Consider the following 27,832-nt stretch of genomic DNA (forward strand, 5'->3'; position numbering starts at 1 on the left):
TTCCCTATCTCTACTCTCTCTCACCACTCTGTACCCCATTACTACCCTTCACTGCCTACAGTGGTGGGGCACAGCTTAACTGGGGCCCCAGCCTAGTCGCGACTGTGCGCACCTCATCTCCCAGCCTGGCACTTCCCTGTGGTGGCCCCACATGGGGCAAGGTGCACTGGAGTGGGAGGAGGGCCACTGCACCGTCTGCCATTGCCTGTAGGGGTATGGGCAGGAGGGAATTAAGGATCGTGGCAACAAAAGGAATGTGGAGGGGGGAAAGAGCTTCTCCCCTCTGTGCCCCCCAACATTCCCTGCAGGGCCAAGGCTGGGTGAGTAGCCTCCTTCCCTGGGGTCAGGGTTCTCAGCAGGAGTGGGTACTTCTAGCCCCCACTCCCCCCCTTTTTTTGCTAAGCCCCATAGATGGGGACCTGAGGGGGGGCATCTGCTGCTCCTGCCTTTTACTCCCAGATGAGTTTTGCAGCTCCCTGGGGCCCTCTGGCCATTCTGTCGGAGCTGCTTTTGGGGTGGGGGTAGGCTGGGGGTGATGTGTGGCCCCCCATTTCCCCCCGCCCCCCACCTGGTCCTATACCTCCCATGGGAGGAGCCCCTCCCCCTCCCCCTGGGGGGCTGGAGCTGCTGTCAGTGTATGGTGGAGGTCTGTCCTCCCTCCCTGCTGTCACTCTTCCCGAGTCAGGCCCTCATCTAGGGTAGGCAGTGCCTCCAGCCCCAGTCCTCCACCACCCTGGCTACTGGAGAAGGACACCATGGTATGGAGGAGCATGAGAACAAGGACATACAGCCGGATCCTGCTGGGGCTGAGGCGGGAGCCCCCAGAGACCGGCAGCATGGAGGGCTTGTGGCTGATGTGGCCTGGAGGGTCATGGCGGGGATGGTAGTGGTGGTACTGTTGGTGGTAGTGGTGGAAATAGGAGTGGTGGAATTGCTGGTGGTGGGTTTTGGGGGCCTCAGTCTCCTTGAACTTCTTCTTCTCCGACTCACAGGAGACCCACTGCACGTCACAGCACTTGGTTTCCGGCCGCTTTGGCGAAGTATCCAGCAACCCTGCCAATGGATAAGGAAGGTGTGTGGTGGGGTGCTAAGGGGACAGATGGCTTTCCTAGAGAGGAGATTTTCAAAGCTGGGACTGCTCTGGTAGCCCTGCCCAAGACTCCTTTCCCCTGACCCCTCAGCACCTACCCTTTCCGGACACTTCTCTCCCAGGGACCTGAGACGGTTTCTCTGGGATGACTCCTTGGCCAGGGCATGTTGTTGATAGAGATGGCCCCTGTGCTCTTTGTCTATTCCTCTTGACCCTATCCCAACCTGGGGACCTCACTGTCAAGTCTTCAAGGCACTAACCTTCTTCTAATCCGACTTCCCTGTTGTCCTCCCTGCTCCCACACCCCCAACCTGGTACCTGCCCTAGGCCCCTGGCCTTCTCCCTCCTTCCCAGTTTTCTGCCTTTACCTGTACAGATAAAGCCAGGAAGCCCTCCGTACACCATTTCCTCATTGTCAGGGAGTATAAAGGGGCACCGGGTCTGCACCTCCAGGCAGTATTGCTTGCAGGGCACCCAGCGCTGGCATTCCTGCTGGGTCACGCTGAAGTATTCTGAGCACAGCCAGGCCTTGTAGACAGCCTGTGGGGAGAGGAAAGAGTGTCAGCCCAGGCACCATCCCCTTCCTACCTCAAAGGAAAGGGATGAAGGAGGAGTGTAATTGCCCACCCACCCATCCCCAGGATCCAGGGTGTGGAGAAGAAGAAGGGTTTGGGTCAAGACCACTACATGCTGCCCTAAAATCTCTCATCTCATAGTCCAAACTCCCAAGTCCCCTAATCTGCAGGCCTCCAAGACTTACAATTTTCTCATTGGTAAAATCACAAAACTACTCCTGTGTCAGAGCTGGAAAGGGTGTTACCAATCATCCCATCCAACCCTGCTCTTGTAGTCAAGCCAAGGAGCTATCCTGGCTTGTCTGAAGTCACTGACAGTGAGGTAAATTTTGGTTCTGTCCAATTCAGCAAACATTCCTTTGGCTGATGGTGTTAAGTTTCTAAATTCAAGAAAGAGATGGACAGAATAATCCTTCCTCTACCTCATTAGGGTGTTATGTGCATCAAATAATATGACACATATGAAAATGTTTTGTAAACTCTCAAGTGTGATACAAATGTGAGGGGTTATTTTAAATAAACAGGAATCTGCCTTACCAGGCACCACATGTGCTTTCAAGCCCTAGTTAATCCATGCTCTGTCCTGTTGGCTTCAGCCCTGGTGTGGAGCAGATGCCACCTTTCTTTTGGAAACCTTGCTTTGCAGTTTCATTCCACAGTATACTTCCTGTTCCTCATCTATCCCATTCCTACCAGGCACTGGGTCCTAGCTAGGAAAGGTTCCCTGCTGTATACTGTTTGGCTATCAATAAGCCCAGAGTTTTTCAACAGTGACACTACTGATACTTTGGACTGGACAATTCTAAAATTTTTTATAATTAATTAATTGATTAATTCAATTGAAGTATAGTTGGCATACCATGTTACATTAGTTTCAGGTGTACAACTTAGTACCTCAACAACTCTATGCTCTATCACCACAACTGTAGCTCCCATCCATCACCATACAACACTAGTATAATACCATTGACTTTACTCCCTGTGCTGTGCCTTTCATTCCTGTGACTTATTCGTTCCACAACTGGAAGCCTGTATCTCCCACTCCCATTCACTCATTTTACCTGTCTCTTCATTCCCTCTGCTGTGGCAACCATCAGTTTGTTCTCTGTATTTCTAGGTCTGATATTGCTGTTCATTTGTTTATTCATTTGTTTTGTTTTTTATATTCTACATATAAGTGAAAATGAATGTGGTATTTGTCTCACTCTGATTTCACTTAGCATAGTACATTCTAGGTCCATCCATGTTGTCTCAAATGGCACAATCTCATTCTTTTAATATTTATTCATTTTTGAGAGAGAGAGAGAGAGAGACAGAGCATGAGCAGGGGAAGGGCAGAGAGAGGGAGACACAGAATCCAAAGCAGTCTCCAGGCTCTGAGCTGTCAGCACAGAGCCCAATGCGGGGCTTGAACCCATGAACTGTGAAATCATGACTTGAGCTGAAGTCGGATGCTTAGCCAACTGAGCCACCGAGGTGCCCCTTATGACTTTTATTTTCATTCTTTTATATTACACACACACACACACACACACACACACACACACACACACACCTGTCTTCTTTATCCATTTATCTATCGATAGACACTTAAGCTGCTTCTATACCTTGGCTATTGTAAACAGTGCTGCAATAAACATACAGATGCATATACTTTTTCAAATTAGTGTTTTCATTTTCTTTGGGTAAACACCCATGGACTGGATACTTTTTTGAGGGGGGCTATCCTGTGCATAATAGGATATTGAGCAGCATTCCTTGACGCTACCCAGTAGTTGTCAGTTAATCCCCCCCATTTTTGTGACAACCAAAAAATATATCTGGCCATTGTCAAATGTCCCCTGGGGATCACGCAAAATCATCTCCCATTGAGAACCACTGATATAGCTTTTTGCTACTGGAAGTGTGGACCTGGACCAGCAGCATCACCATCACCTAGGATCTTGTGAGAAGTGCAGAATCCCGGACCCCACCCCAAACCCACCACTTCAGCACTTGCATTTTAACAGGATGCCCAGGCAGCTCTCATGGATGGGGTTACCCTGCCCACATCCTCCTCATATTTTCAGGGGCACCTTCTCATGATTGCTTCTCATAGCAATGGTTCTTCGATTTCAATGGACCTCAGAAACTCCTGGGGCACTTGTTCAATATGCAGATGACTTCCTCCAATTCAGCTTCAAGAAGACTGAGGTGGGCTTAGGACTCTGCATTTTGAACAAGGGTCCTGGTCATTCTGCTGGCGGAAGCCTTTCACTCACACTATGAGCAACATGGTCAGTGCTTCTTACACGAGCTTTAAACATTTACAGGGAAATACAAATAACTTTACCATGGACATGGACTTTCACAATGTGTCCCCACAACAGCCTTTTCTAAAGCAGAGGGTGGTGATGGGTGGTGGTGGTAGGTAGTAGTGGGTTATAGTAGCAAATCGACCCCCTGAGAAACAAAGTGTTGTTTCATACTTAAAAAAATGTTTTTTAACATTTATTCATTTTTGAGAGACAGAGAGACAAAGCATGGGTGGGGGAGGGGCAGAGAGAGAAGGAGACATAGAATCTGAAGCAGGCTCCAGGCTCTGGGCTGTCAGCACAGAGCCAGACGTGGGGCTCCAACTCACGGACTGCAAGATCATGACCTGAGCCAAAGTTGGGCGCTTAACTGATTGAGCCACTCAGGCACCCCAAAGTGTTGTTTGATACTTTGATAACTTGCTGGCATCTCACATTTAACATGCTCTAAGTCTTAACATGAAGTTCTTGCATTTTTTTTTACCCCTCACTCCCAAGTTTTGACCATTTCAATGAAGTTCCATGGCCATCTACCCAGGTATTCAAGCCAGAAACCTAGGTGTCAGCCTTTATTCCTCTCTTTCCCTGCATCCCCACATGCAGACATGCCCATTCTTTTTTTTATTTTTTTTTATTTTGGCTTTTGAACTTTATTTTTTTTTCCAATAAATGAAATTTATTGTCAAATTGGTTTCCATACAACACCCAGTGCTCATCCCAAAAGGTGCCCTCCTCAATACCCATCACCCACCCTCCCCTCCCTCCCACCCCCCATCAACCCTCAGTTTGTTCTCAGTTTTTAAGAGTTTCTTATGCTTTGGCTCTCTCCCACTCTAACCTCATTTTTTTTCCTTCCCCTCCCCCATGGGTTCCTGTTAAGTTTCTCAGGATCCACATAAGAGTGAAAACATATGGTATCTGTCTTTCTCTGTATGGCTTATTTCACTTAGCATCACACTCTCCAGTTCCATCCACGTTGCTACAAAGGGCCATACTTCGTTCTTTCTCATTGCCCTGTAGTACTCCATTGTGTATATAAACCACAATTTCTTTATCCATTCATCAGTTGATGGACATTTAGGCTCTTTCCATAACTTGGCTATTGTTGAGAGTGCTGCTATAAACATTGGGGTACAAGTGCCCCTATGCATCAGTCCTCCTGTATCCCTTGGGTAAATTCCTAGCAGTGCTATTGCTGGGTCATAGGGTAGGTCTATTTTTAATTTTCTGAGGAACCTCCACACTGCTTTCCAGAGCGACTGCACCAATTTGCATTCCCACCAACAGTGCAAGAGGGTTCCCGTTTCTCCACATCCTCTCCAGCATCTATAGTCTCCTGATTTGTTCATTTTGGCCACTCTGACTGGCGTGAGGTGATATCTGAGTGTGGTTTTGATTTGTATTTCACTGATGAGGAGCGACGTTGAGCATCTTTTCATGTGCCTGTTGGCCATCCAGATGTCTTCTTTAGAGAAGTGTCTATTCATGTTTTCTGCCCATTTCTTCACTGGGTTATTTGTTTTTCGGGTGTGGAGTTTGGTGAGCTCTTTATAGATTTTGGATACTAGCCCTTTGTCCGATATGTCATTTGCAAATATCTTTTCCCATTCCGTTGGTTGCCTTTTAGTTTTGTTGGTTGTTTCCTTTGCTGTGCAGAAGCTTTTTATCTTCATAAGGTCCCAGTAATTCATTTTTGCTTTTAATTCCCTTGCCTTTGGGGATACAGACATGCCCATTCTTACTCCACGTCCAAAACTTTGTGCAGGTCACTGTTGTCTGTCACCTGTACAACAGTCTCCTGTGTGGCCTCCCCATCTCTACTCTTTATTTTTCCAATCCACTGTTCACACAGGAGTAAGAGTGATCTCAAAATGTCACCAGATCATATTACTCCCTTGCTTCAAACCCTTCAATGCATTTAGAATAAAATCCAAACTTTTGACCACAGACTTCAAGCCCCTGCAAAACTTGGCTCCCATCTGGCTTTCCAACCTCATTTCCTATCTCTCCCTTCAAGCTCATCATGCTCCACACACATAGGTTTTCTTTCTTTTCCTTGAACGTGTCCTACTTCTTTCCACCTTGGGGCCTTGGCTCATACTGTTCTCTTGGCCTGGAATGTTCTTCCTCCCACTTTTGGCATGACTAGGTCCTTCTCATCTTTCAGGCCTCAGTTCAAATGTCGCCTCCTCAAAGAGTGTCTCCCTAACCCCTCTAGCTAGAAGATGCCTTCTCATTATTCCCTCTTTTTCTTAACTGTTTCTTCACCACAAGTATGATTTTGTCTGCATCCTTGTTTTGTTTTTCTCAGCCAATTTCACTAAAATGTGAGATGCATGAGAGCAGACATGGGTTTGTCTTATTGACCATTGTGTACTTATTGACCACTGTGTCTGTAGCACAATATACATAAAAAGGTCTGTTTATTGAATGAACGGGACAAGTAAATGAGGACATGTCCCTACTCTCAAAGAAATTCCAGTTTCATCGATGGATGCATCTAATTTGAATCTATGGCATATGATCTATACTGTAGGAGAGGTAAACCACTGGTCATTGGAGGGAATCAAATAGAAAAGTTGGGAAAGCAATCAGTGAGAAGATAACAGCTGACCTAGAACTGAAAGTAGGATTTAAAAAAAATTTTAATGTTTATTTATTTTTGAGAGATATACAAAGCACAAGCAGGGCAGGGGCAGAGAGAGAGGGAGACACAGAATCTGAAGCAGCTGAGCTGTCAGCACAGAGCCCGATGCGGGGCTTGAACTCACAAACTGTGAGATCATGACCTGAGCCGAAGTCAGACACTTAACTGACTGAGCCACCCAGGTGCCCCTCAAAGTAGGATTTTAGATGGGATCGGTAGAGGTGAGACAAAAGGGCATTCCAGGCTGAGACAACAGCTTAAGTGGAAATATGGAGGTAAGTAAATGCATGAGTGGGAAGGGTGCCAACCTCCTGTGGATGGACATTTATTTCCAAGTTTTTATTGTTATAAACAATGCTTTGTACACATGTCTCTTGCACACCTGTGCTAAATTTTATTTATATAAACCCCTAAAAGTGAGATTTTGGGGGTGAAAGTTACATGCAAAGGAATGAGAAGGGAGTGAAATAAGGATGTAAAAGATCAAGTGCAGGTAAGAGGCAGGGTAAGAGAGAGGTGGAGGGGTAAGAGTGCGGGTTAAGGGATAGAAGAGAGTGGCAGTGAGGTAAGGGGGTACAAGGCAGGAGTGTGTAAGAAAGAGAGGGTGAGAAAGAGTGGGTAGTTGGAGAGTAAGAAATGGTGGTGATGGGGGTATGCCTGGGGAGAAACAGCAGAGGAATAAGAGATGGAGGGTAAGAGAGGTAAAGGGATGCAGTGAGGGTGAGAGAAAATGAAACATAAGAAAGAGCATGGGGATAAGAGGGTGGGGACATAAAAGAGGGGGCTGTGAAGAGGAGGGGTAAGAAAGATGAAGTAACAAAGATGAGGGTAAGAGAGAGAAGGGGAATAAAGTTGGGTAAGGAAGATGGGGATACAAGAAAGCAGAAGGAGGGTAAAATAAACAAATGCAAGGCAAGAAAGAAAAGGAAATCTCCACAGCTAAGGGCCCTAGTGCCTCAGAGAACACCCTCCATCTTTTGGGACCAAGTGCAAAGGTGAGGCTCTGCCCATAGCCATTGCCCCAATCTTAGCAGCTTGGACCCAGGATCCTCCTCAATCCTCACCCCAAAGTATGTGCAATTGCCCCTTCTTCCACCAACTGAGTACAGAGGTCTCTGTCTCTGTAGGATTCTCCCTGGGCTCTTTCAGCTCAATATTTCCGCTCCTAACTGGAGGGTATTATGCTAAGTGAAATAAGCCAGGCAGAGAAAGACAGATACCATATGATTTCACTCATATGTGGATCTTGAGAAACTTAAGAGAAGATCATGGAGGAGGGGAAGGGGAAACAAGTTACAGAGAGGGAGGGAGGCAAACCATAAGAGACTCTTAAGGACTGAGAACAAACTGAGGGTAGATAGGGGTGGGGTGGGGGAGAGGGGAAAGTGGGTGATGGGCAGGGAGGAGGGCACTTGTTGGGATGAGCACTGGGTGTTGTATGGAAACCAATTTGACAATAAACTATATTAAAAAAAATATTTCTGTTCCTAAGTGAGGAGGCCCAATTGGAGTTGCAGCCCTCCTCCCAGGCAACTGTGATTAGCCTAATAACAGGCTATGGTGGCTGGGCACTCACCTTTATGCTCTGGGAGGGAGAGGGGGAGGCAGGGGTTGGGAGAGGGGTGGCCTGACAGTGGGAGTGTGGTCTTTCTAATTAATTAGAAGACCCTCCCTCAAGCCCCATACCCCAAGCCTAGGTCACCATGGCAACAAGTGGGTGAGCAGATTGCCTGAGGAGGACACCAGGTCTGTGGGTGGTTAGGCAGGAACAGGCAAGGAACTAATGAGGGGAATGGAGGAAGAGCAAACAGGAGCTGAGAGGTAATCCAATTTCTTGGCCTCACAGAGGGCCAGCTGAGGCCACTGCTGACTCACCTGCTTCAGAGGTGGTCTGGGGTCCTTCTCCAGCGAAAAGTCTGGCTCTCAGGGCTACCACCTGGGCAGCAAGCCTGCCTCAGTTTCTGCAGCCCTTTCCCCTCACCGGGCCTAAGTAGCTTGCCCTGACTCATCAGTGTGAGGACTGAGCCAGAGGCCACCGGGTTGTGTTTGGGCAGTCACGGGGGCAGCCTCAATACTCATCCATAAGGATGGGGAAGAGCCAAGACATCCAGGGTTAGGTAAGCTGTGGGGCTTGCTGGAGGTGGGGCATGTAAGGAAAAGGAAGAAATGTCTCAGAACCAGACAACAGTCAGTTGGGAGACCCTTGGAGGTCTTTTGCTCTAGTCTCTCAACGCTGGCTGCATGTTAGAATCACTCGGAGAGTCTTTAAAAAATTCACTCCAGACCAACTAAGTCAGATTCCTTGTGGGTGGGACCCACACACATGTAGTTTTTCAAAATACCCTATGTAATTTTAATATGCAGGGAACTATCAGTTTAGCCCCTCTACTTGCATTTCATAGATGAGGAAACTGAGGCCCAGGAAAAGGGGAATGACTTGTTTATAGTCACATAAAATACTGGCAGAGGGAGAAAATTTGAATCTGGTTTCTTGACTCCAACTCCAGGATTATCCTACCAATAGCCTACCAATGACTGGACAATCCTACCAATAACTGCAAATTCCATATGGAGGGGCAGGGCACACAAGGGCATGGGCAGGGGAAGAGAGCTGAGAACCAGCCTGGCTCTGGGCTTTCAGGCTCTTCAGACTCCAGCCCTGGCAGAAAAGCCTTTTTCATCATGTCCTGTCCTCTGAGCTTAACCATCCTGGACCTTCTAGGTAGCAGCAGAGGATGGGTGGGGTTGGAAGACCTGACCTGAAAGTGCCCTCCTTTTCCCACAGAATCCCCCTTTCCCACCTCAGTCAGGCCACCGCTGGGCTCACTCAAGTTCTGGCTGTTGCAGCCAAGTTGCTATGGGAACTGGGAGGGGAAGGAAGCAGGGGGTAACTAGAGGGAACACCAATTAACTCAAAAAGGAAGCTGGGAAGGCTATCCCGCCCCTCCTCCCAGCTGGGCTGCTAAAGAACTCTTGAAATGGGAGCGGGAAAGATGAGGGGGATCCCAACCCCTTCTGGGCTCTGGAGCGGCCAGTTTAGGGAGGACCAGGAGAACCTGGAAAGCCTTACCTTCCTGCTTCCTGGCTTGCAGCCCTGGCCAGGGCCTTCTCGTCCCTATGCTCCTTTGGAAAGACGTATCTGACTTCTCCTGGCCCCCAGGGTGCTGTGTGAATGCACACAAGTGAGTAGGTAGGCACACATACCAAAGTCAAGACTCAAGGCCAGAGGGTTTAAAAAGAGGAGGCATCCTGGACTCCTTGGTTTAAGAGCTGGAAAACCATCCAGAGAGGAGAGCTTCTGTTCTTTCCAACCAGAAAGTAGGCAGTTTCCTTCCTGGATTCCAACTTGCTAATGTCCCTAGGGCCTGTTTCCCCGTCCAAATCCTCCCTACAGACCTTCTTTTTATGGTTGCTTGTTTTCTTAATGTACTTCTGGGACCCTTGGCCAGGAGCTGCCGCTGCAGAGCCCATGGAGACAGAGCAGCAATCTGGGCTGGACTTGGGGATGAAATCCACTGTCCACTGCAAACAAGTAACCACCCTACCCCCAGATTTTACCTAAGGGGAAACTGAGGCCCAGTAAAAGGGATTGGCTTAGGAAGTCAGAGGCATGCAGGCAATCAACTACAAAGCCAAGATTAAAATGGGTACTCTGAAAATTAACCCCTTGCCTCTTTGCACCACATCCATCAGCACACTTAGAATTGTGTGAGGTACCTCCTTGGGCAGAGTCTGAAAAGAGCCATGTGCTCCTATTCCTGATTCTGGGCTTTCAAAGAATTGGATCAGAAAAGGATAAGGTCAAAGTCAGTCTCCAGTTTGGGGGAAGGAGATCATGGACATAACTCTGGATACAGCTGTAGTCACTGGGATTGGCAGAGTCAGACTGGGATTAGAGGCATGACAGGGCAAATCCAGGTGGATAATATGGCTTTACTTAAGTGGCTATAAAAATAAGCAACAGCTTTCCTGCTTCAGAGAATGAGCAGTCATGGGTCAAAGTGGCCTGACCTAGCCTGGAAGAAAGGCAGGTGAGATGGATGAGAGGTGGGTAAGAACTTAAAGCCACTGCAGTTCCAGAAGGACCTCACACATCCAAGCTTCCTAGGCCATCTGCTCAAAGGCCAATGGCTGGGTGGGCCTGGCTTGGCCAGGGGCAGCCTGGTTAGTGAAAAGTGGTGTTCCTAATGCAGGGGCAGCTCTTAAGGAGCCTAGGTGATCCATATCAATTACATGAGCAGAAGAGGCAGGTTTATGACCACTCCAGAATGGAAGTGACTGTGAGAGTCATCACGACACTTCCCTGTCTGCTATTGGAATTTCCATTCCAACATCACTGCCAAGCACTATTGTCACAGGGCTGTTACTCTCTCCCAGAGCAGCCCATATCTTCAGACAACTCTAACAGTAAAAGAAGTTCTTCCTTCTTTTGAGCTAATGCCCTCTCTGTGGCTTTACTCATGTCTCCTACTAGCTCTATAATTGGCTTCCTATCCCCTTTGATAGTCCTGAAGTTATTTGTAAACTTCCCTGAATCAGGTCTTCCCATTCATTTGTTCGTGCAATGATCACTTTCTGAACGTCTTCTGACTATCTGGCGCTGTGATGGAGGGGAGGGGCTACAGATGATGAAGATAAGATTGCTATCTTTAAGAAGAAGGAGAGACAACAATGTGAATCAATCATTATAAGTCACTGTGATAAGTAAGTAGTATGTGCTTGGTACAGTGTTAGCATAGAGGGAGGAGTGATCAACTGTTTTGAATGCTGGGGACATGAAAACATCTCCATGTGGGAGAGGCTTGAATTGGGGCTTGGAAAAAATTAGTAGAAGTTCACTAGGTGGAATAGGGCAAGGATAAGTGTATTTCAAGCAAAGGAATCAGTAGGTATAAAGGTCTGGAGGTGTGAAATAGTGCTGGGTTCAGACACTGTAGGTAGTTTAGCATAATTAGAGGCTGCAAAGGGAGATGTAATAGGAGGTGAGGCTGCAGAGGAAGGCCATGCCCATATTATGATATGTTCTGGATGCTGAGGAGGATGTGGACTTCATCTTATAGGGAACTGAAAGCTTTTAATGAGTTTTAAATAAATGCTTTTTAAAAGATCACTTATCATCACTTCTGTGGCTAACTTTACAGACTGTGTCTGAAAGTATGGATGATGGAGTGTAGGCATCAAGACTGAAGGTAGGGAGACCAGTTAGGAAACTATTGCAATAATCTTAGTGAGAGATGATGGGGACCTCAACTAAGGCAGTAGCAGCACAATTAAGAAGTGGAGAGAAGGGGTGGATGAGAAGAGATGTCAAGGAGGTAGAACCAACAAGATAACTTATGGGGGTAGGGGATGAGGGACAGGGAGGGGTCCAGGATGACTACCAGGTTTCTGGCTTGAGTGTCAGGATGAATAGTAGTTTCTTTCATTAAAGAAGGGAAATCAGGAGGAGAGGTAGATTTGGGGGTGCAAAAGATGAATTAAGTTTTTGGCCATAATGGGGCACCTGGGTGGCTTAGTTGGTTAAGCAACCAACTGTGGCTTGGGTCATGATCTCATCGTTCATGAGTTCGAGCCCTGCATTAGAGGGCTGTCATCTCTGCTGTCAGCACAGAGCCTGCTTCATATTCTCTGTCTCCCTCTCTCTCTCTCAAAAATAAATAAAACAATCATTTAAAAAAATAAATATAAAAAAAAAGTTTTTGGCCATATTGACTTTGAAGTATATGTGGGTCAGGTAGGTATAAATGTCCAGGAGCCAGTTGGATATAATGGTCTAAGCTCAGAAGGAAGATCTGGGCTAGAGACAAATCACCAAGGGATAGGGTTAATCATTAGAAACATGGTAGGACTGTACTTTCCCCCACCCTTTGAAGATAAGCATGACCGTATGACTTACTTTGACCAATGAAATGTGAGTTGAAGTCACATGGATCATTTTTGGGGAGAAGCTCTAAGAGTTGGTATATGATTTGCCATTCTCTTCCCTCTGCTTGAGAAGCTCCTGTCCTCTGCTTGAGAAGCTCCTTTCCTCCACTAGCCTGGGTCTCTTGGTGACTATCATGAGCAGATGATCCCTGCTGACCTGTTTCAGACATGTATGGTGAGCAAGAAATAACTGTTGTGCTAAGCCTCAGATGTTTAGGAGTTGTGTGTTATCACAGCATAATGTAGCTCACCCTGACTGATAAAGCAATAGTGAAAGCCAAAGAAGTGGATGCTATTGCTTAGGGAGAGTGAGCACAGAGAGAAAAGAACCAACAGTGGATCCCTGGAAATCACTAACATTTAAGGGGAAGGTGGAGGAAGAGAATCTGATGAAGATAGGGGAGTAGCTTAAAAGATTAGACGAGAAACAGAAGAGAGTGGCATTCTGAAAATTAGGGGAGGAGAGAGTTTCCAAGATGAAGGAGTGGTCAGCAGATAAGGATTTAGACAGAAACATGCTGGCAGTCCCATCATGGTGAGAGCAGTTTCAGGGGATCACTGGGGGCAGAAACCAGACTGAAGCCAATTTAAAAGGGAATGTGAAGGAAGAAAAATGGAGATAGCTATGTGTAGACTACTCTTCTAAGAAGCCAAATACTCCCAGTTTTTTCAATTATTTCATAGGATGTGGTTTCTAGTTCTCTCTTCTATCCTGGTTCTTCATATTCAGATGAGTTCCTATTTTTCTGTGTCCCTTGCAACTGAACCCAATACCCAAATAGAGTTTATCAACACAATCAAATAGAAGTATCAGCCCTCCTGACCTGGAAGCTCTGTTTCTGTTAATGCAGACTAAAACCACATTTGCTCTCCGGAGGACTGTGAATCCAAATTCACTGTGTGAATCCAAATTCAGCTGAGAGAGATGGAAAGAGATAGGCCTGCCTGGAGTGTGGGATCAAAGACATAGCCTAGGTCAAAGTCCCTGAAAGGAGCCCAAGCCTTCTGGTAAGACATCTGTATAAATTAAATCCTTGAAACTGTAGGCTACCTGAGGACAGGGATTTTATCTTAATTATCTGTGCATTGCCCTTAGTGTTTACAGCTCTGATGGGGAAATTGGAGATGCATTAGCAAAAAGTCCTAGAAAACTAAGCAAATAGAAAAAAGAGGCAAATATTAACTCCAAGAAAACAAGTTGACCAAGGAAGAAAATGTAATCCAGTATTCTACATGACTCAGCTGTGAACAATATTTATAGTCCTAATGATGTAAAAATGGAATACTCTTAAAGTCAGAAGTTGTGATATGCCAATATTGGATGTATGAAGGGAGGGGAAGTATGTGTACACATACAGTGCTGCTGATAGTAAGAGAGCAAATCTGCCTCTAATAAAGTCAATAGATATTTAAAACAGAAAAAAATCAAGAAATAGCATTGGCATGCCATTTTGAACTGTGGGGATAAATATCAGAAAAAACAGCTAAGAGATTTGAAAATATTTAAGTCTAAAGAGTGAGGCTCTAGGGTTGAGCAGAAGGCTTCTGTTTTAATTTTAAGCATTGAGATCTATATTTAGCATTTAAAAGACAAATTATACATATCTTTCATACACATATACACACACTGATATTTAAAACAGAAAAGTCAAGAAATAGCAGAACTGGCATATCACTAGAAATGTAGAGATAAATATCAGAAGAAAAAGGTAAGAGAATTTCTGTAACACTCATTCTGAAGAATGAGTATACATATGTAGCTTATACAGGTTTCTTAACAATAAAACAAAAATCTCTAAGACTTAATCTGACCAACCTCACCAGACTCAGGCCCAAAGCCCCAGGTCCTGTACTACCCAGTCCTGGGTCATCTACTCCATTACCACTGCCTGGGCCATGAGGTTGGGCCATGTAAGCTTAACAGGCCAACAGAACTAATGAGTGGTCCTATAGCCAAAGAGAGGAACTAATGTGAGAGGAAAGGAGCTTTGGGGGCTTCTGTGCCCAATGGCTATGCAGGCCACCACAGGAATGTTGCCAGTGTGACAGTGACAGCTGTTGCTTCCTTTGAGCTGCACACAGACATATGCAGCATAAAATCCCACTGCCCCCTCCCAGGCACAGGTGTTTGCCACACACTGCTAGTCCTGGGCCCAGGCCCAGAAAGCAATCTCTAGCCTTCTGCAGGGATCATTGTGAAACCAGCTTCCTGACCCTGCCTTCTTCATTCCCCAAATGCAGTACCTTGACAGACAGATGAGAGGCTGAGGAGAACAGAGACCTGATAAAAGGATCTGTCAGCTGTGTTTGGTCTCTAGGGATGAGGTGAATCAAGGCTTTGGAGTCCTTCCATCTCTGCCTCTTTCTTCCTCAACCTAAGCATGTCTTTGTGCCCTCACTTCTAGAATCTCTTCAGTTGCCTTCTGGCTCCTAACCTCCCACTCCCACGCCAGACACTTCACCTGCTCCCAAATTACCTTTCCCATCTCTTAAGCAGTCCATCTTGGTGTTGTCAATCTCAATTGCGTATTAAACAGTCATTTGGATTAAACACATCTAATTAAGGTAAGAATAATAACTAGCTGCCATTTATTAAGTGCTTGCTATATGTCAGGCTCTGTTCTAAGCAACTGACATTTATTAACTCCTTGAATCCTCACAACTACCCCCTGAGGTGGAGACATATTTACAGGTGAAATAGGAAGGACCAGAGAGTGTACATAACTTGCCAAAGGTCACACAGTGAATAATAATAATAATGGTGGCTACCATTTCATGAGCATTTTCCATCTCATAGGCACTGTAGTCTTAAGAGGTTAGCATGTTGTAGGTCAGTTAAGCATCACAATGACCCTGTTTCCTAATTTCAAGTGTGAAGAAAGTGAGGTTCTAAGAGAGTGAAAGAAAATGTTCAAGATCTCAGCAATTATTTTATGGAGAAGACAGATTTCAAAGCCAGATTTACCTGGACTTTAGTGCCCAAGCTCTTATATCCCATATTGCCCCTTGGCTGGTACCTCTCCATTTCACTATTACAATTAAAATAATTAGCTGGTTACTTAAATCTTTTTGATAGAATTTCAGGTCAAGTTGGGGAAAGATCTCTAGGACTGGATGTGAGAGTGATTTTCCAAAGTCAGTGTATTTAGGGGCACCTGGGTGGCTAAGTCGGTTAAGCCACTGACTTCAGCTCAGGTCATGATCTTGCAGTTCATGAGTTCGATCCCCACATCGGGCTCTGTGCTGACAGCTCACAGCCTGGAGCCAGCTTTGGATTCTGTGTCTCCCTCTCTGTCTGTCCTTTCCCTGCTTGCACTGTCTCTCTCTCTCTCTCTCTCTCTCTCTCTCTCAAAAAATAAATAAACATTAAAAACATTTTAAAAATTTGAAAAAAATTAAAGTCAGTGTATGCAGCCCATTTCTTGTATGAATAAGGTTTTCTTTGTAAGGGGATGTGAAGGGAAGAATGTTTGGGTACTAGGGGCTACAAATGACCATTTCCACTCTCCCATCAAAGCACTCCCTTCCCACTTTCCTCTAAACACACACACAAACACACACCTTAGGAGATGGAGATGTTGAGAAGCAACTACTGCTTTGTTTCATCCAAACCCACCAGCTTCCTACCCACAGCTGAAGGCTCACTATTTCTGCTTTAATCTTTGGCAGCAGATGAAGGGAAGGCTGTCTCCTTGTAGAAAGGTTTTCTTGGCTATGGACACTAGCTGTCCTGTCCCGGGTCCTATCATTTAGGGGCTTCTGGAACAGTTTTGCCTTGGAAGATTCCAATGCAAGAGTCCATTCCTTCAGAAAGGCCTCAGGGCACTCTACCTAATCTCTCCTACCCAGGTTGCCCCATAAATGTTCTTCACTGCAAAGCCTTTGCTTAAGTCAGATGGAGAGTTAGCTAAAGCTAGGTTCAGACTCTGGCTCTGCCAGTACTAGCTTTGTGAACTTGGACAAGTCACCTGCAAGGAGGCAGGGACTCAGCCACTAATTTGCTATGTGGCTATGAGCAAAGTACTTTCCCCTCTGGGCCTTAGTTTGGATCCAAGATGATGATCCCTAGGGAGGCAGCATGTATGAGGAGAAGACAGGGTCAAACATCTTTAAACTCAGTCCTGCAGTCAAATCCCAGGTCTGCTCTTACCAGTTATGAAACCTCAAGCAAGTGACTTAAATTCCCTGATCTACATTTTCCTCACCTGCAAAATGGAGATAATAAAAGCACCTATCCTTACCTTTCTATAAATTATGTTGGCAAGGCAACTAGCACAAAGCTTTACCTATAGTTTAATTGTACTGGCACAGATTGGGCAGTACCATTGCCTTCTGGCAATCAAATCCCTGGATTTGACCTGGATTCAAATCCCAGCTCCAACTCTTACTAGCTGAATGACCTTGAGCTAGTTTACTTAACCTCTCTGAACCTGTCTTCTCCTATGTAAAACAGGGATACATATTTTTGCACTTCCCAAGGTAGATGTAAGAATTAAGGGCCTGGGATAGTTCTTTTCTTTCCATTCCCTCCTTTCAGCTCTAAGATTGAAATAACAAATGAAAAAAACAACTGACACAAATGTGATCAGAAAAAGGTTAAAACCATTCATACATATAAAAGAGTACATATAAATCAATAAAAGAAACACAAGATATAAACAGACAATTCACAAAATGGGCAATACAAATGGCCTACAAAGAAGAAAAACAAATTTTTGACCTAAGGAATGCAAATTAAAAGCCAACGCTCTGCCATTTTTTCAACCCCAACTTAGTAAAGCTTTAAAAATATGATACTCAATACTGGAAAAGGGTGGTAAATTAGTCCCACACTTGTGGCAAGGATATAAACTAGATATGGATATAACCCTTCTGGAAAGAAATTGGTAAGACAGAAATTTTGTATGTCAAGAGCCTTGAAAAGAGTAGGACTCTTTGATTGTGTTAGACTAGTCCCAAATGTTCATCCTGCAGAATTAATGTTTATGCTCCCATTTATATGCAAAACAAAGGAAAGAAAAAGTCATTTGGTGTGCAAATGTTTATGTAAGCTCAGAGAGAGGGGCAGAAGGATACACATGGAATTGTTAACATCAATGACCTCAGGGCATAAACCTCTGTATTGTTAGATTTGGTCCATGAGTATGCATTATTTTGTGATTTAAGAAACTCAGCAAAGTAGAGAAATAAAGAAATGATTGACATAGCATTTATTAAAAAAAGGAATCATAGATCTGACAGAGATTTGTGAACAAAGATATTCATCACAGCATTAATTGTAAAAGTTGGAAGTAAAGTAAATATCTCACAATAGGAGCCTAGTTAAATAAGTTGCACTATATTCCTGTGATAGAATATTGTACACTCATCAAGAATGATGTTTTCTAATATTTAATTACATGGAAAGATACTTGGCATAACTTTAACAGTAACTTTAAAAGAGCAGGGTGAACAACTATGATTTCAACTATGTAAAAATAGATACTTCTATCTATTAGGATGGCTATTCTCAAAAAATGGAAAATAATAGGTGCTGGGAAGGATGTGGAGAAATTAGAACCTTTGTGCACGGCTGAGAAGAATGTAAAATGGTGCAGCTGCTGTGGAAAACAGTGTGGTGATTCCTCAAAAAGGTAAATATAGAATTATGTGATCCAACAGGTCCACATCTAGGTATATACCCCAAAGAATTGCAAGCAAGGATTCAAACAGATACTTGAACACCAATGTTCTTAACGACATTAGTCACAGTAGCCAAAAGATGAAAGGAAATGAAAACATATGTCCACACAAACACTTGTCCATGAATGTCCATGGCAGCTTTATTCATAATTACCCAAAGGTGGAAACAACCCAAGTACTCATAGACATGAATGGATAAACAAAATATGGTATATCCAGAGAATAAAATATTATTTGACTATAAAAAGGAATGACACATGCTACAACATGGATGAACCTTGAAAACATTATGTTAAATGAAATAAGCCAGACACAAAAGGACAAATAGTGTATGATTCCACGTAGATGAGGTACTGAGAATAGTCAAATTCACAGAGCCAGAACATAGGATAGAGGTTACTGGGGGCTGGGGAAGGGAGGTATGGAAAGTTATTGTTTAATGGCTATAGAGTTTCTGCTTAGGAGAATAAAAATGTTTTAGAAATGGGTAGTGGTGATTATTGTACAACATTGCAAATGTAATTAATGTCACTGGATTGTACACTTAAAAGTGGTTAATATGGTAAATTTTATGTTATGTATATTTTACTATAATGGAAAAACTAAAAAAAATATATATGCCAGAAAAAGACCTATTAGGAGGAGATACACTATAACATTAAGAGTGTCTCTGGGTCCTTTTACCTATTGTACTTCTATTTTCAAAATTTCTCAAAGAGCATGTCTTTGGTAATTGGAAAAAGGGGTATTTTTGCAAGACTCTGAGTCTATAATTCTGGAAGCTTCACTTGGTGTTAGAAGTTCTAGTTGAGTTTAACCCTAAGCAGATACATTCACCTTTTACAGATCTGCCAGGTGGCCATGCTATCTGCTGAAAACCAAATAAGAAGACAGGAAACAATGGTAACCCCCACCACCACTACATGTCTCTCTGCAGCAGCACTTGGTGAGTTGGCACTTCCTTCTACTCCCCCAGAGAAGCCTAGCCATCCCAGGCCAGGGCTCACCAAAACACTGGCAAGGGAACTAGGTGTCCAAAGCTCAGGACAGGCGTCATCAGGCTCTGGGGTGACAAGGTCTCACTGTTTCCCCTACCAGCTCTCCCAGCAGGTGCTGGGTGGGACTCAGGCCTGCACTAGGCCTGTTGAGGAGGACCTTCTCCCCTCCTGCACTGGTTGGTCTTTCTAGTGGGTGAGGCTGAGAATGTAGGGGATACCTTCCCTCCAGGCAAGGGGAGCCCAGTGCTTCCCACCTCTTTTGTAGAGCCCACGGAAAAAGAAGGCAGCAAACACCTCCCTTCCTGGCACCCATCCTCTGTCACTATCCCAAGAGGGTACTGGTGATTGTTGCTGGGTCCCAAGGACAAGAGACTGGGGTACCAAGCCAAGAGGATTTTGGTGGATCCCCACTTTGCATTTGAGCGACTCCAGGGGACCCCAAGCTGCCAAGAGGCCTTGTTGGACTTCCTCTGAGGTCAGTGTGGCTTTGCAGCCCAGACTCTCAGTAGCCAGCTGGGCATTGTTTCTGACAGCTGAAGGACACCATTAACATTTTCTTTATACTTGTGTGCTCTGGAGAAAGAACAGACAGACCTGATTATGTATCCCAGTCCCCCCACCTTTGGGCTGTGTGGCATGGGTGGGTCACTTCCCTTCACTGAACCTCAGTTGTTTCATTTGTAAAGTAGGGATAATGATAGTACCCACCTGCTAGGATGACTGTCAGGATTTAAATGTGTTTATGGACACCTATAAAGCCCCTGTAATCTCCCAGGCACTCAAAAGCCCCCTTTCCCTTTCTTATCCCTTTCTGCTTTGGCACCAGTCTGCCTAGCCTTCTAGCCCAGAGACTTGTGGCTCAGGTTCCAGCTCCCTTCTCCAGAATCCATTTGAGCAGGAGCTTTGGTCCTGGCAGCCCCTATTAGTCTGTAGTAACTCCTTCCCTCCCCAGGGCCAGCTGCAGCTTGCCTGTGCCCCTGCTCTCCCCTCTAAGCACCTACCTGGCTCAAGGTGTCAAAAATTCAGGCTGTTCTGAACCCCCTCTTATGCCTAGGTAGAAAAGTCTGATCCCACATCCCTGGCCACCGGCATAAGCTTTGGTGTACATGCCTCTAATCACAGGAACACAACATACCCATTCTCCCGAGACCTCCCGGGTCAGCATTGGAGAATGGTGCTTCTGGAAGCCCATATTTGTCTAGACCCCATCAGAAGGTGCCCCTGGCTTTCTAGCAAACACCTGCAGCTGGGATGTGCATGAAACTGAGACAAGAGCTGAGGTGGGGGTGGAAGGCACGTTTGATGCCCAGTCTGCCTGGGCAGACAGCAGGTAAACAGCCTCAGAGGGTGGGAACACAAAAGAACTGCCCTGAGGGAGAAGACTTTCTAGGGCAAACTCCCACCCTTGAGCCTGAGATGTCCTCCTACATACCCACCTACACACGGAGGGGTGGGTGTGTCCTTTCCCTGAGGTACCAATGCCTAGGGAGGAGACGACAGGCACCTGTATGACTTAGAAGCACCCTCTCAGGCTAGTGATGTGTTCTGAGGTCCTTGACCCTCCTTTATCCTCAGTCCCGCCCACCGTCTTCCCTTTCCTCACCCCACCTCCACTGTGTTCAGCAGACTTTTCCAGCCAGACCATGAGACTAGGTGGGAGGCTGCTGGGCTCCCTTCCTCCACCTAGCTCCCCCACCCCCACCTTCAGGAGATACCAGCGAATCCTTCCTGGAGGTTCCCGTTGCTATGGTGACTATAGTAGTCAGGCACCAGCCTGTGGGAAGGATGGGAAGTATCCATGAAGAAGATTGTGTGTCCATGTGAGTGTGTGTCTAAGTGTGTGTGCATGTCACACATACACATGTCTACCCTGAGCAGGGAGCAGGAAGGCAGGGAGGACATGAAAGCAGAAAGGGAGAGGAGGAGGGAGGGAGAGGACAGAAGAGGGGGCCAGAAGATGGAAGGGGGTGCAGGAGAGCGGATGGGGATAAGGGAGGTGAAGTGTGAATGGGGTGTGAGAGATGCAAGGGGTGAGGGGGCATGGAGGTTATCAAGGGAAAGAGGTACAGTGCAGGGTGGCAGGAGGGAGTGGTTAGGGCAAGGAGCCAGAGGGGGGAAGAACATGGGGTAAAAGTTGGGAGGGGTGTGTGGTAGAGGTGGGTGATGAGGGGAGTGGGGTGGGAGGGGAGATGGGGTGAGGGGATGGACGTAACTGCTGGGAGAAGTGGGGGTTGGATGAGTGTAGGGGTAGGGGTAGGGATAAGAAAGTGAGGTGTGGGTGCAGCTTGTGAATGCTCTGGCATGATCTTCTAAGAGATTGGAAAGGTTGTGTGGCCATTGGTATGTGGGTTGGGTGTGGGCTAAAATTTGAGAAGAATGTGGGGGTGGGGGTAGGTCAGGATGGGGGTGAAGGGGTCTGGAGAGGTGTGGGCAGCATGAGGTCACTTTCCTACTCCCACGTCAAATCCACTATATCTCTGTCTGAGCTATGCACATTGCCTCTTCTCTGGCCCTTCTCTTCCCAGAAGCCCAATGCTCACATTCCTGGGCAATGAGCTTCTGTGGATTTAGAGACTCCTCCCCAGCAGAGGCTTTCCCATGGTTCCCAGGAGGCCCCTTCTTAACTGTCTCTCCCTCCCCCCACCCCCAGCACGGACCAGGGATTCCTCTCTGCCCTCAAGAACCCTGGGTCAGGGAGGCCGACTGTGGGGCACTCCTAGCATGAAAGCTCGAGTGACAACAGGGACCACTGGCCAACTTGGGGCATGTGCCCTTTGCCCAGTGACCTGAGGTCCCTGCTCTCAGCATCAGTGTCAGCCCAGGAGTCCTGCTTGGCAGGAAAGCTGTGGCAGGTGGGAGGAGAAAGGAAGGCAGTGAGGCAGAAACAGCTGCCAGCCAGAGTGGAGGAAGAGCAAGGCCCCAACGGGTATGGGCAGAAGGCAAGGTGCTGGCTCTGGCAGTCCCCTCCTCTGTGTGTCAGGCCCCTCTCTCTGGCCCTTCCCATCCGAGGCTCCTGTTCAGGGAGCAGGCTCTGCTCACGGGCCTAAACTCTGGACTGAAACAGACCTCAGAGGTCACCTGTCCAACTCCCCCCATAATCTGGAGTTAGAGTCATCTCCACGGCATTTCCTCCAGGAGTCTGCCTGAATCAGGCCAGACATTTACTGGGAGCAGGAGCTCATTTCCTTCGAAGGCAGTCTGTTCCCTCTTTGGAAGGAAAAAAGCTGTTAACTGGGCAACTCTGATGTGCCAGGCCTAGGTACTGTGCAGACTTCTCATTAATGATGACCTCACAGGGCTGTTATGATGAATTCACTCCATTTTACAGATGAGATGAGTGAGGCTCAGAGAGTTGAAGTCCCTAGCTCAAGGTCACACAGGTAATAAATAAAAGAGCTGAGTTGGAACCCAGGACTTTCTCACTACAAAGTCCCTGGCGGGGGGGGAGGGGGGCGGAGGTGCTAAGCAGGACATGCCTCCTTTGCACCCTGACGGCTCTTCTGAGGTTGGAAGTCAGAGCCCATATCCTCCAGAGTCTCCTTTTCGCCTGTTGAAACAGCTGCTTCAACTCTGTCCAGGAGAACTCAGGTTCCAGCCCCCTCCCGACCTGCTCAGTGTGAGATCCAGAATGAAACACACACAGTCTGCCAGGTGGGTTCAAGCCTATCCAGAATAGAGTAGAACTATCACATCCTTCCTTGGCACCAACCTTTACTTATGTGGCCCTATGGCTTGTAAGAGAGCTAATTGTCCTCTTGGGATTCTTTACCTTCTTCGATGAGAATTATGAAAGAAGAAGCCAGGGTTTTGTTTTCATTTCCACCACTCCCCGTAGTCGCAACGTCCTGAATTTTGAGTAGGAAAGGGGCAGAGGTGGGGGAAAAGGCAATCAGCAGCAGGCAGCGGCCTGGCAGGGTTGGGACGGGGGAGAACTATGGGGGAGTGAGGTGGCTGTCCAGTAACCACGGGAAGGGCTGGGAGTGAGGGCCAAGGGGAGGGGGAGCTAAGAGCTTAGGGGGAGGGTGTGTGCACAAGGAGATGAGGGAGGGGTGGAGCACCGGCCTGGGGTTGGGAGAGGTCAGGGTGGGGGTGGGCAGCGGCCTGCCTAAGTTAACATCCCCTACTGTGCGAGAGGAAGTCAGTCGCACATTAAGGAAATGTTGCAGCTGGTACTAAATTGGGAGGTGTCACAGGCAGCAGTGAGGACAGGTATGATTCGTGGGGGCCTGCATGGCCCAAAACAGGGGCAGAATGTTGCCGAAAAAGAGAACAGGGTTTCTGGGGCTGCCCCGGAAAGATCTGACTGAGACACTTAGGACAGGGCCCCAGGAATGGGGCGGTTACCTGGCCCTGGACCAGGGGTTCCAAGCTTGGTTTCCAGAAGTAGAGGAAGCCTCTTCACCCTGGCCTGGGCTACAGGCTCTCTACCCAGGAGAAGCTTTGAGGATGGGGCATCATCTCCAAAGGATCCCCTTTGGGGCAGGGGCTGGACAGGAGGGCTTGGAGCCTAGGGTCAGGCTTGGGAATTGGCAAAAAGGACTGGGATAGAGGTGGAATGGTGGGGTGAAGAGAGAGGGGCTGCAGGTAGGAGCAGAGCAGGGCTGCCTTCTCCCTCAGTGCCCATAATGCAGCTGCAATCCAGAGTCCTGGGGGCCTAGGCCTCAGCTGAGGGAGACAGCGCTGAAGACGAGGGGGAAAGACTAGGAGAAAGCTGGCACTGCCCTTCTCCCAGCACAGCTGGCAGCAGGAGAGCAGGCAGAGTTCACTTGAGAGGGAGAGCAAGACAGTGACAGTGACAAGGAGACAAAGGAGAGCAGGGAGGGCCCCAGCCAAGGGGAACCTGATGGGAGGCAAAAGCATGCCTGTGCTCCTCTGCAGAACATGCAGGTTGGAGGCTTGGCACTCCTACGCATCAGCTAAGTGACCTCACACAAACTGCTGGATTCCCCCTGCACCTCAGTTTCCTCATCTGTGAAATGGGGATAATGGTGCTGGTATTGCCATCCTCCTGGGCAGTTGTGATCTCATAATATATGCGAGAGAGGGTAAAACCCTAAGCACAACATCAATGTCAGATGTTACATTATTATTACAAAACACTATCAGCTATTTCTTCCCACTTAAATCTCACAAAAGACTGAGGATGTAGGCAGAGTGAGGATTAGGGTCCCTGTTTTACACATGAGGAAATGGAAGCTCAGAGAAGTGAAGTGACATGCCCAAGGTCACACTGCTAACAAGTGGCGGAGGTGATAAGGCCTCCTGAATCCAGGACATCCTTTCTCCTACATCAAACTGCTTGGTAAAAATAAGTAATATGAGGGATCATTATTTAGTGTGGCATCAGACAGAGCTTGAAGGCAACTATAATATGGGAAAAATAAACCCATGGGAAAGTTGTGGTGTGGTCTCTCAGGCATCCTGGTGACAGAGGAGAAGAAAAATGATTGGGGCCATGGGATTGGAGGGAGGGCCACAAAGATAGACATCCTTTATTATTCTGTCTGCTAGTGGACCACATCCCTCTGCTCTCACTGAGTGTATATCTGTTACTGACATCGAGGGTGTGTGTCTGTCTACATGACAAAACGTGTCCTTCTTCATGTGACAGTTCTTCCGCCTGTGTGTCTCTGACATCGTGGGGAGACACGCTTGTGGGGGACACGGTGTCTGCTTCTATGGCACTGTTTGTGGGTGCGACAATCTCTCTATATCTCTGTATGACTTTGCCTGGGGTGGTGGTGGTGGTGTATGGAAGTGTGTGTTTGTCTATCTGTCTGTACACCTTTAAGAAGTGGAATATCTCATTTGGTAGTGTGAGTGAGGCAGTGAGTCAGCTGAGGCAGAGGGAGGCGGGAGGGAGACTGCTAGGTTACGAGAACAGGAAAAAGGAGGAGAAAGTGAAGTCAGGAGCAAGGAGCTGCCCCTTTTCTCCCCAATCCCCTGCCCAATCCTTAAGAAGCTCACAAAGAGCATGGAACCCTGAAGAAGTCCACGGGGGTCACATTTCATGGAAAGGGGGCACTTTCTGCCCCTCCCCAAGGCCTCAGAGGGAGACAAGTGAGGATAGGAGTCACTGTCTCCCTCTCCAGCTCTCCGCCCCTAGCTCCAGGATGAGTGAGGCCACCACCCCACCTGGTCTCCTCCTCACTTGACCCTTTGACCTTGCTGCTCTCTTCTCTCCCCAAGGCAGGCCACCTGGCCAGGCTGAGCAAACAGGGCAGTAGCACCACATCCCAAATGCTTACAGCAGTCATGCACCTCTTGTCCAGAATGACCCTGCTGAGGGTCAAGAAGTTTCTCTATACCCAGCTCTGCCCTAGGCAGGCCCATTCTGCTGCGGCCTCCCCTCTCCTCTGGATGCCTGTTCCTAGCAGCCAGACAGCCAGCTTCCCCTCCACTGCTACCCCAGTGTACTGGGAAGGCACTGGGAGTTTTGTAATGCACCAGCCTCCAGTGGCCTTCCCACAAGCTGCTGTGCCCTGTTCCCAACTCCTTTTATCAGGGACAAGGACCTGGCAGGTTCCCTCCTTGGGACAAGACAGGCAACCCTGGGCTCCACCTCAGGTCATATAAGGTCAATAGAGCCTGGTGCCCCACCAGCAGGAATGCCTCTCCTCTCACCCATTGGCAGGGGCCAGAGGGTGAGGTTTAGGTTGGCAAATATTTCTCCTTCCACTTTTGGCCTTCCCCCTGCACCAGTCAGTCCCAGGACATTCAATTCCGGCCGAGGTAAGGAAGGGGACACCACTGGCTGAGAATGGAGACTGGGGAGCCAGATCCCTCTTTCCACCCCTTTGTCCGTGACCCCTCCCTCCTCATGCGGGGGCGGGGCATCAGGAAGCCCCAGTCCGAAGGTGCCCAAACCCGGAATTAATAGAAGTTGGCCAGGTAGTTAACTGACCTGAATCCCTGAGGCCCCTTCTCTGGGGAGGGTCCCAAGGTAGCATTCTTAGTGCTCTACTGTGAACGGTGGGGGTGATGGGAAGAGGTGAAGGCGGAGACCTCCTTTTTTCTCCAGGTCCCACCGCCACCGCTCCCGCCGCCGCCGAGGTAGGTGGTGTGCCCGCGGACGCCAGTCCCTACCTTACAGCCTTTCGTGCAGGACCGGATTGAGTACTCTTCTGCCTGTAAGTATTTATGCAGCACGAGGTCGAACTCGTCATATTTTTCCTGAGCATGTCGGTCGAGCCGCTGGTACGCCTCGATACAGTTGCTACACACCTCCCAGGCCCCGGAGCCCGGGCTGGCCACCACGGCCAGAAGGTCCCCCAGCAGGGTGTCCAGGCTGCAGTCCAGGCTGTCGGGGCGGTCCATGCCCAGCAGCAAGTCCCAGACCGTGTAGGTGTCGCAAAAGGAGAGAGTGAAGTTCCGAAAGTGGCCTTTGAGCAAGTTTTTTTTGGCGGAGGGGAACTCGGCCGGGGCACGGGAAGGGGAGTCAGGGGGCCGCAGTGGGGGGGCTGGAGTAGTCGGTTCAAAAAGTCTCTGCAAAGATTGCAATTTGGTGCAAGCTGCGTCCAGCCCCGTGGGCTCTGGGACGCCACCGCAGTCCGGCCTGGGACCGGCAGCGGGGGCAGCTTTGGTCAGGTTGCTGTATTGGGGGCCGCAGGTGCCCGGGGATGCGCTGGGCTCGCCGGGCGGCGGCGGCCGCAGGGGCAGCACCGCGCGAGGAGGCATCGGCTGCCGCTCCCGGCCGGTCCCCCAGGGCGGCCGCATGGCGCTGCTCAGCTCCCTGGCCCGGGGCCGGGCCCCCGCGCACAGCCACAGATGGTCAGCGAGCAGCACGGTGAAGAAGAGCAGGGACGCCAGGGACAGTCGCCATCGCTGCGCCCGCTCAGAGTCAGCGCAAGGTTTGTCGCTTGGCCTGGGAGCCCAGCAGCAGCAGCAGCAGCAGATAGTCAGCGCGGCGGCGTCTTTCCCGGGCCACATCCAAGCGCCCCTGAACATATTTCAGGGGGGTCCGGGCTGGAGGGATCAGGTAGGCGCGAGGCCGGACGGCCGTCACTGGCGGGCGAGCGGGCTGCGCGCCGCTTCGCGCTCCTTGGCGCCGTCCAGGCTCTACCTCGGGGGTTGCATGGTGAGGCAGGCCAGCCGGCCCGGGGCCCCGCTCAAGGCCAGAGTCGCGGGGTGCTCTCGTGCCGTCCCCGCGCTCCTCCCGCGCTCCCTCGCTCGCAGTCTGGGCGCCGCCGCCCGGCCCGCTAGGCACTGCCCGGTGTCCCGGCGGGGGGCGGTGCGGGGCACTGGGGCGGTGGCGGCTGCGGCGGCGCCGCACTCCTCATAGTGTCGGGCCCCTCAGCTGCCCTCGGCTCCGCGCCACTCCGCTCCGCGCCACTCCACTCCGCGCCGGCGGCTGCCCGGCTCGCACTCTGTTCTGGCCGTCTCGGCTCAGCGCAGCTCTGCGCCCCTCAGCGCCGCCGTGCGGGCCCAGCCACCGCGCTCCGCTCGCTCGCCCCGCGCCGCGCCGCGCCGCGCCGCGCCGCTCCCGCCCGCTCGTCCGCCCGCCCGCCTGCTGCCTGCTCCGCGCCGCTCCCTGCCTCGCTTGCGCCCTCCTAGGCCCGCCGGCCGGCCCACTGCCCGGCCCTTCGGGCTTCGCTCGCTCTCTGGCCGTTCGCCCGGGCCGG

At 48.7% G+C, this 27,832-nt stretch overlaps 1 protein-coding gene across 1 annotated transcript; it reads right to left on the minus strand.

Annotated features, from left to right (window-relative positions):
- Window positions 1–620: 620 nt before the first annotated feature.
- NALF2 (NALCN channel auxiliary factor 2) lies at window positions 621–27,264 on the minus strand. The gene is made up of 3 exons (XM_047092588.1): window positions 26,298–27,264; window positions 1,459–1,630; window positions 621–1,053 (listed from the first exon to the last, which is right to left on the minus strand). The coding sequence occupies exons 1-3, from the start codon at window positions 27,156–27,158 to the stop codon at window positions 668–670; spliced, it is 1,419 nt and encodes a 472-aa protein (XP_046948544.1). The 5' UTR covers window positions 27,159–27,264; the 3' UTR covers window positions 621–667.
- Between the last annotated feature and the right edge of the window lie 568 nt (window positions 27,265–27,832).

Source organism: Lynx rufus, unplaced genomic scaffold, assembly GCF_022079265.1.
Source record: "Lynx rufus isolate CCGP_SWC_20201006 ecotype Redwood Valley unplaced genomic scaffold, mLynRuf1.p SCAF_30, whole genome shotgun sequence".
Classification (NCBI taxonomy): domain Eukaryota; kingdom Metazoa; phylum Chordata; class Mammalia; order Carnivora; family Felidae; genus Lynx; species Lynx rufus.

Excerpts from the sequence above, each read along its gene's own strand:
- NALF2 (XM_047092588.1), bottom strand. The coding sequence starts at position 27,158 with ATGTTCAGGGGCGCTTGGATGTGGCCCGGGAAAGACGCCGCCGCGCTG. Across the intron at positions 1,631-26,297 it reads CCTGCACGAAAGGCTGTAAG|GCTGTCTACAAGGCCTGGCT; the intron begins GTAGGGACTGGC and ends CTCTCCCCACAG. Across the intron at positions 1,054-1,458 it reads TCCTGGCTTTATCTGTACAG|GGTTGCTGGATACTTCGCCA; the intron begins GTAAAGGCAGAA and ends ATCCATTGGCAG.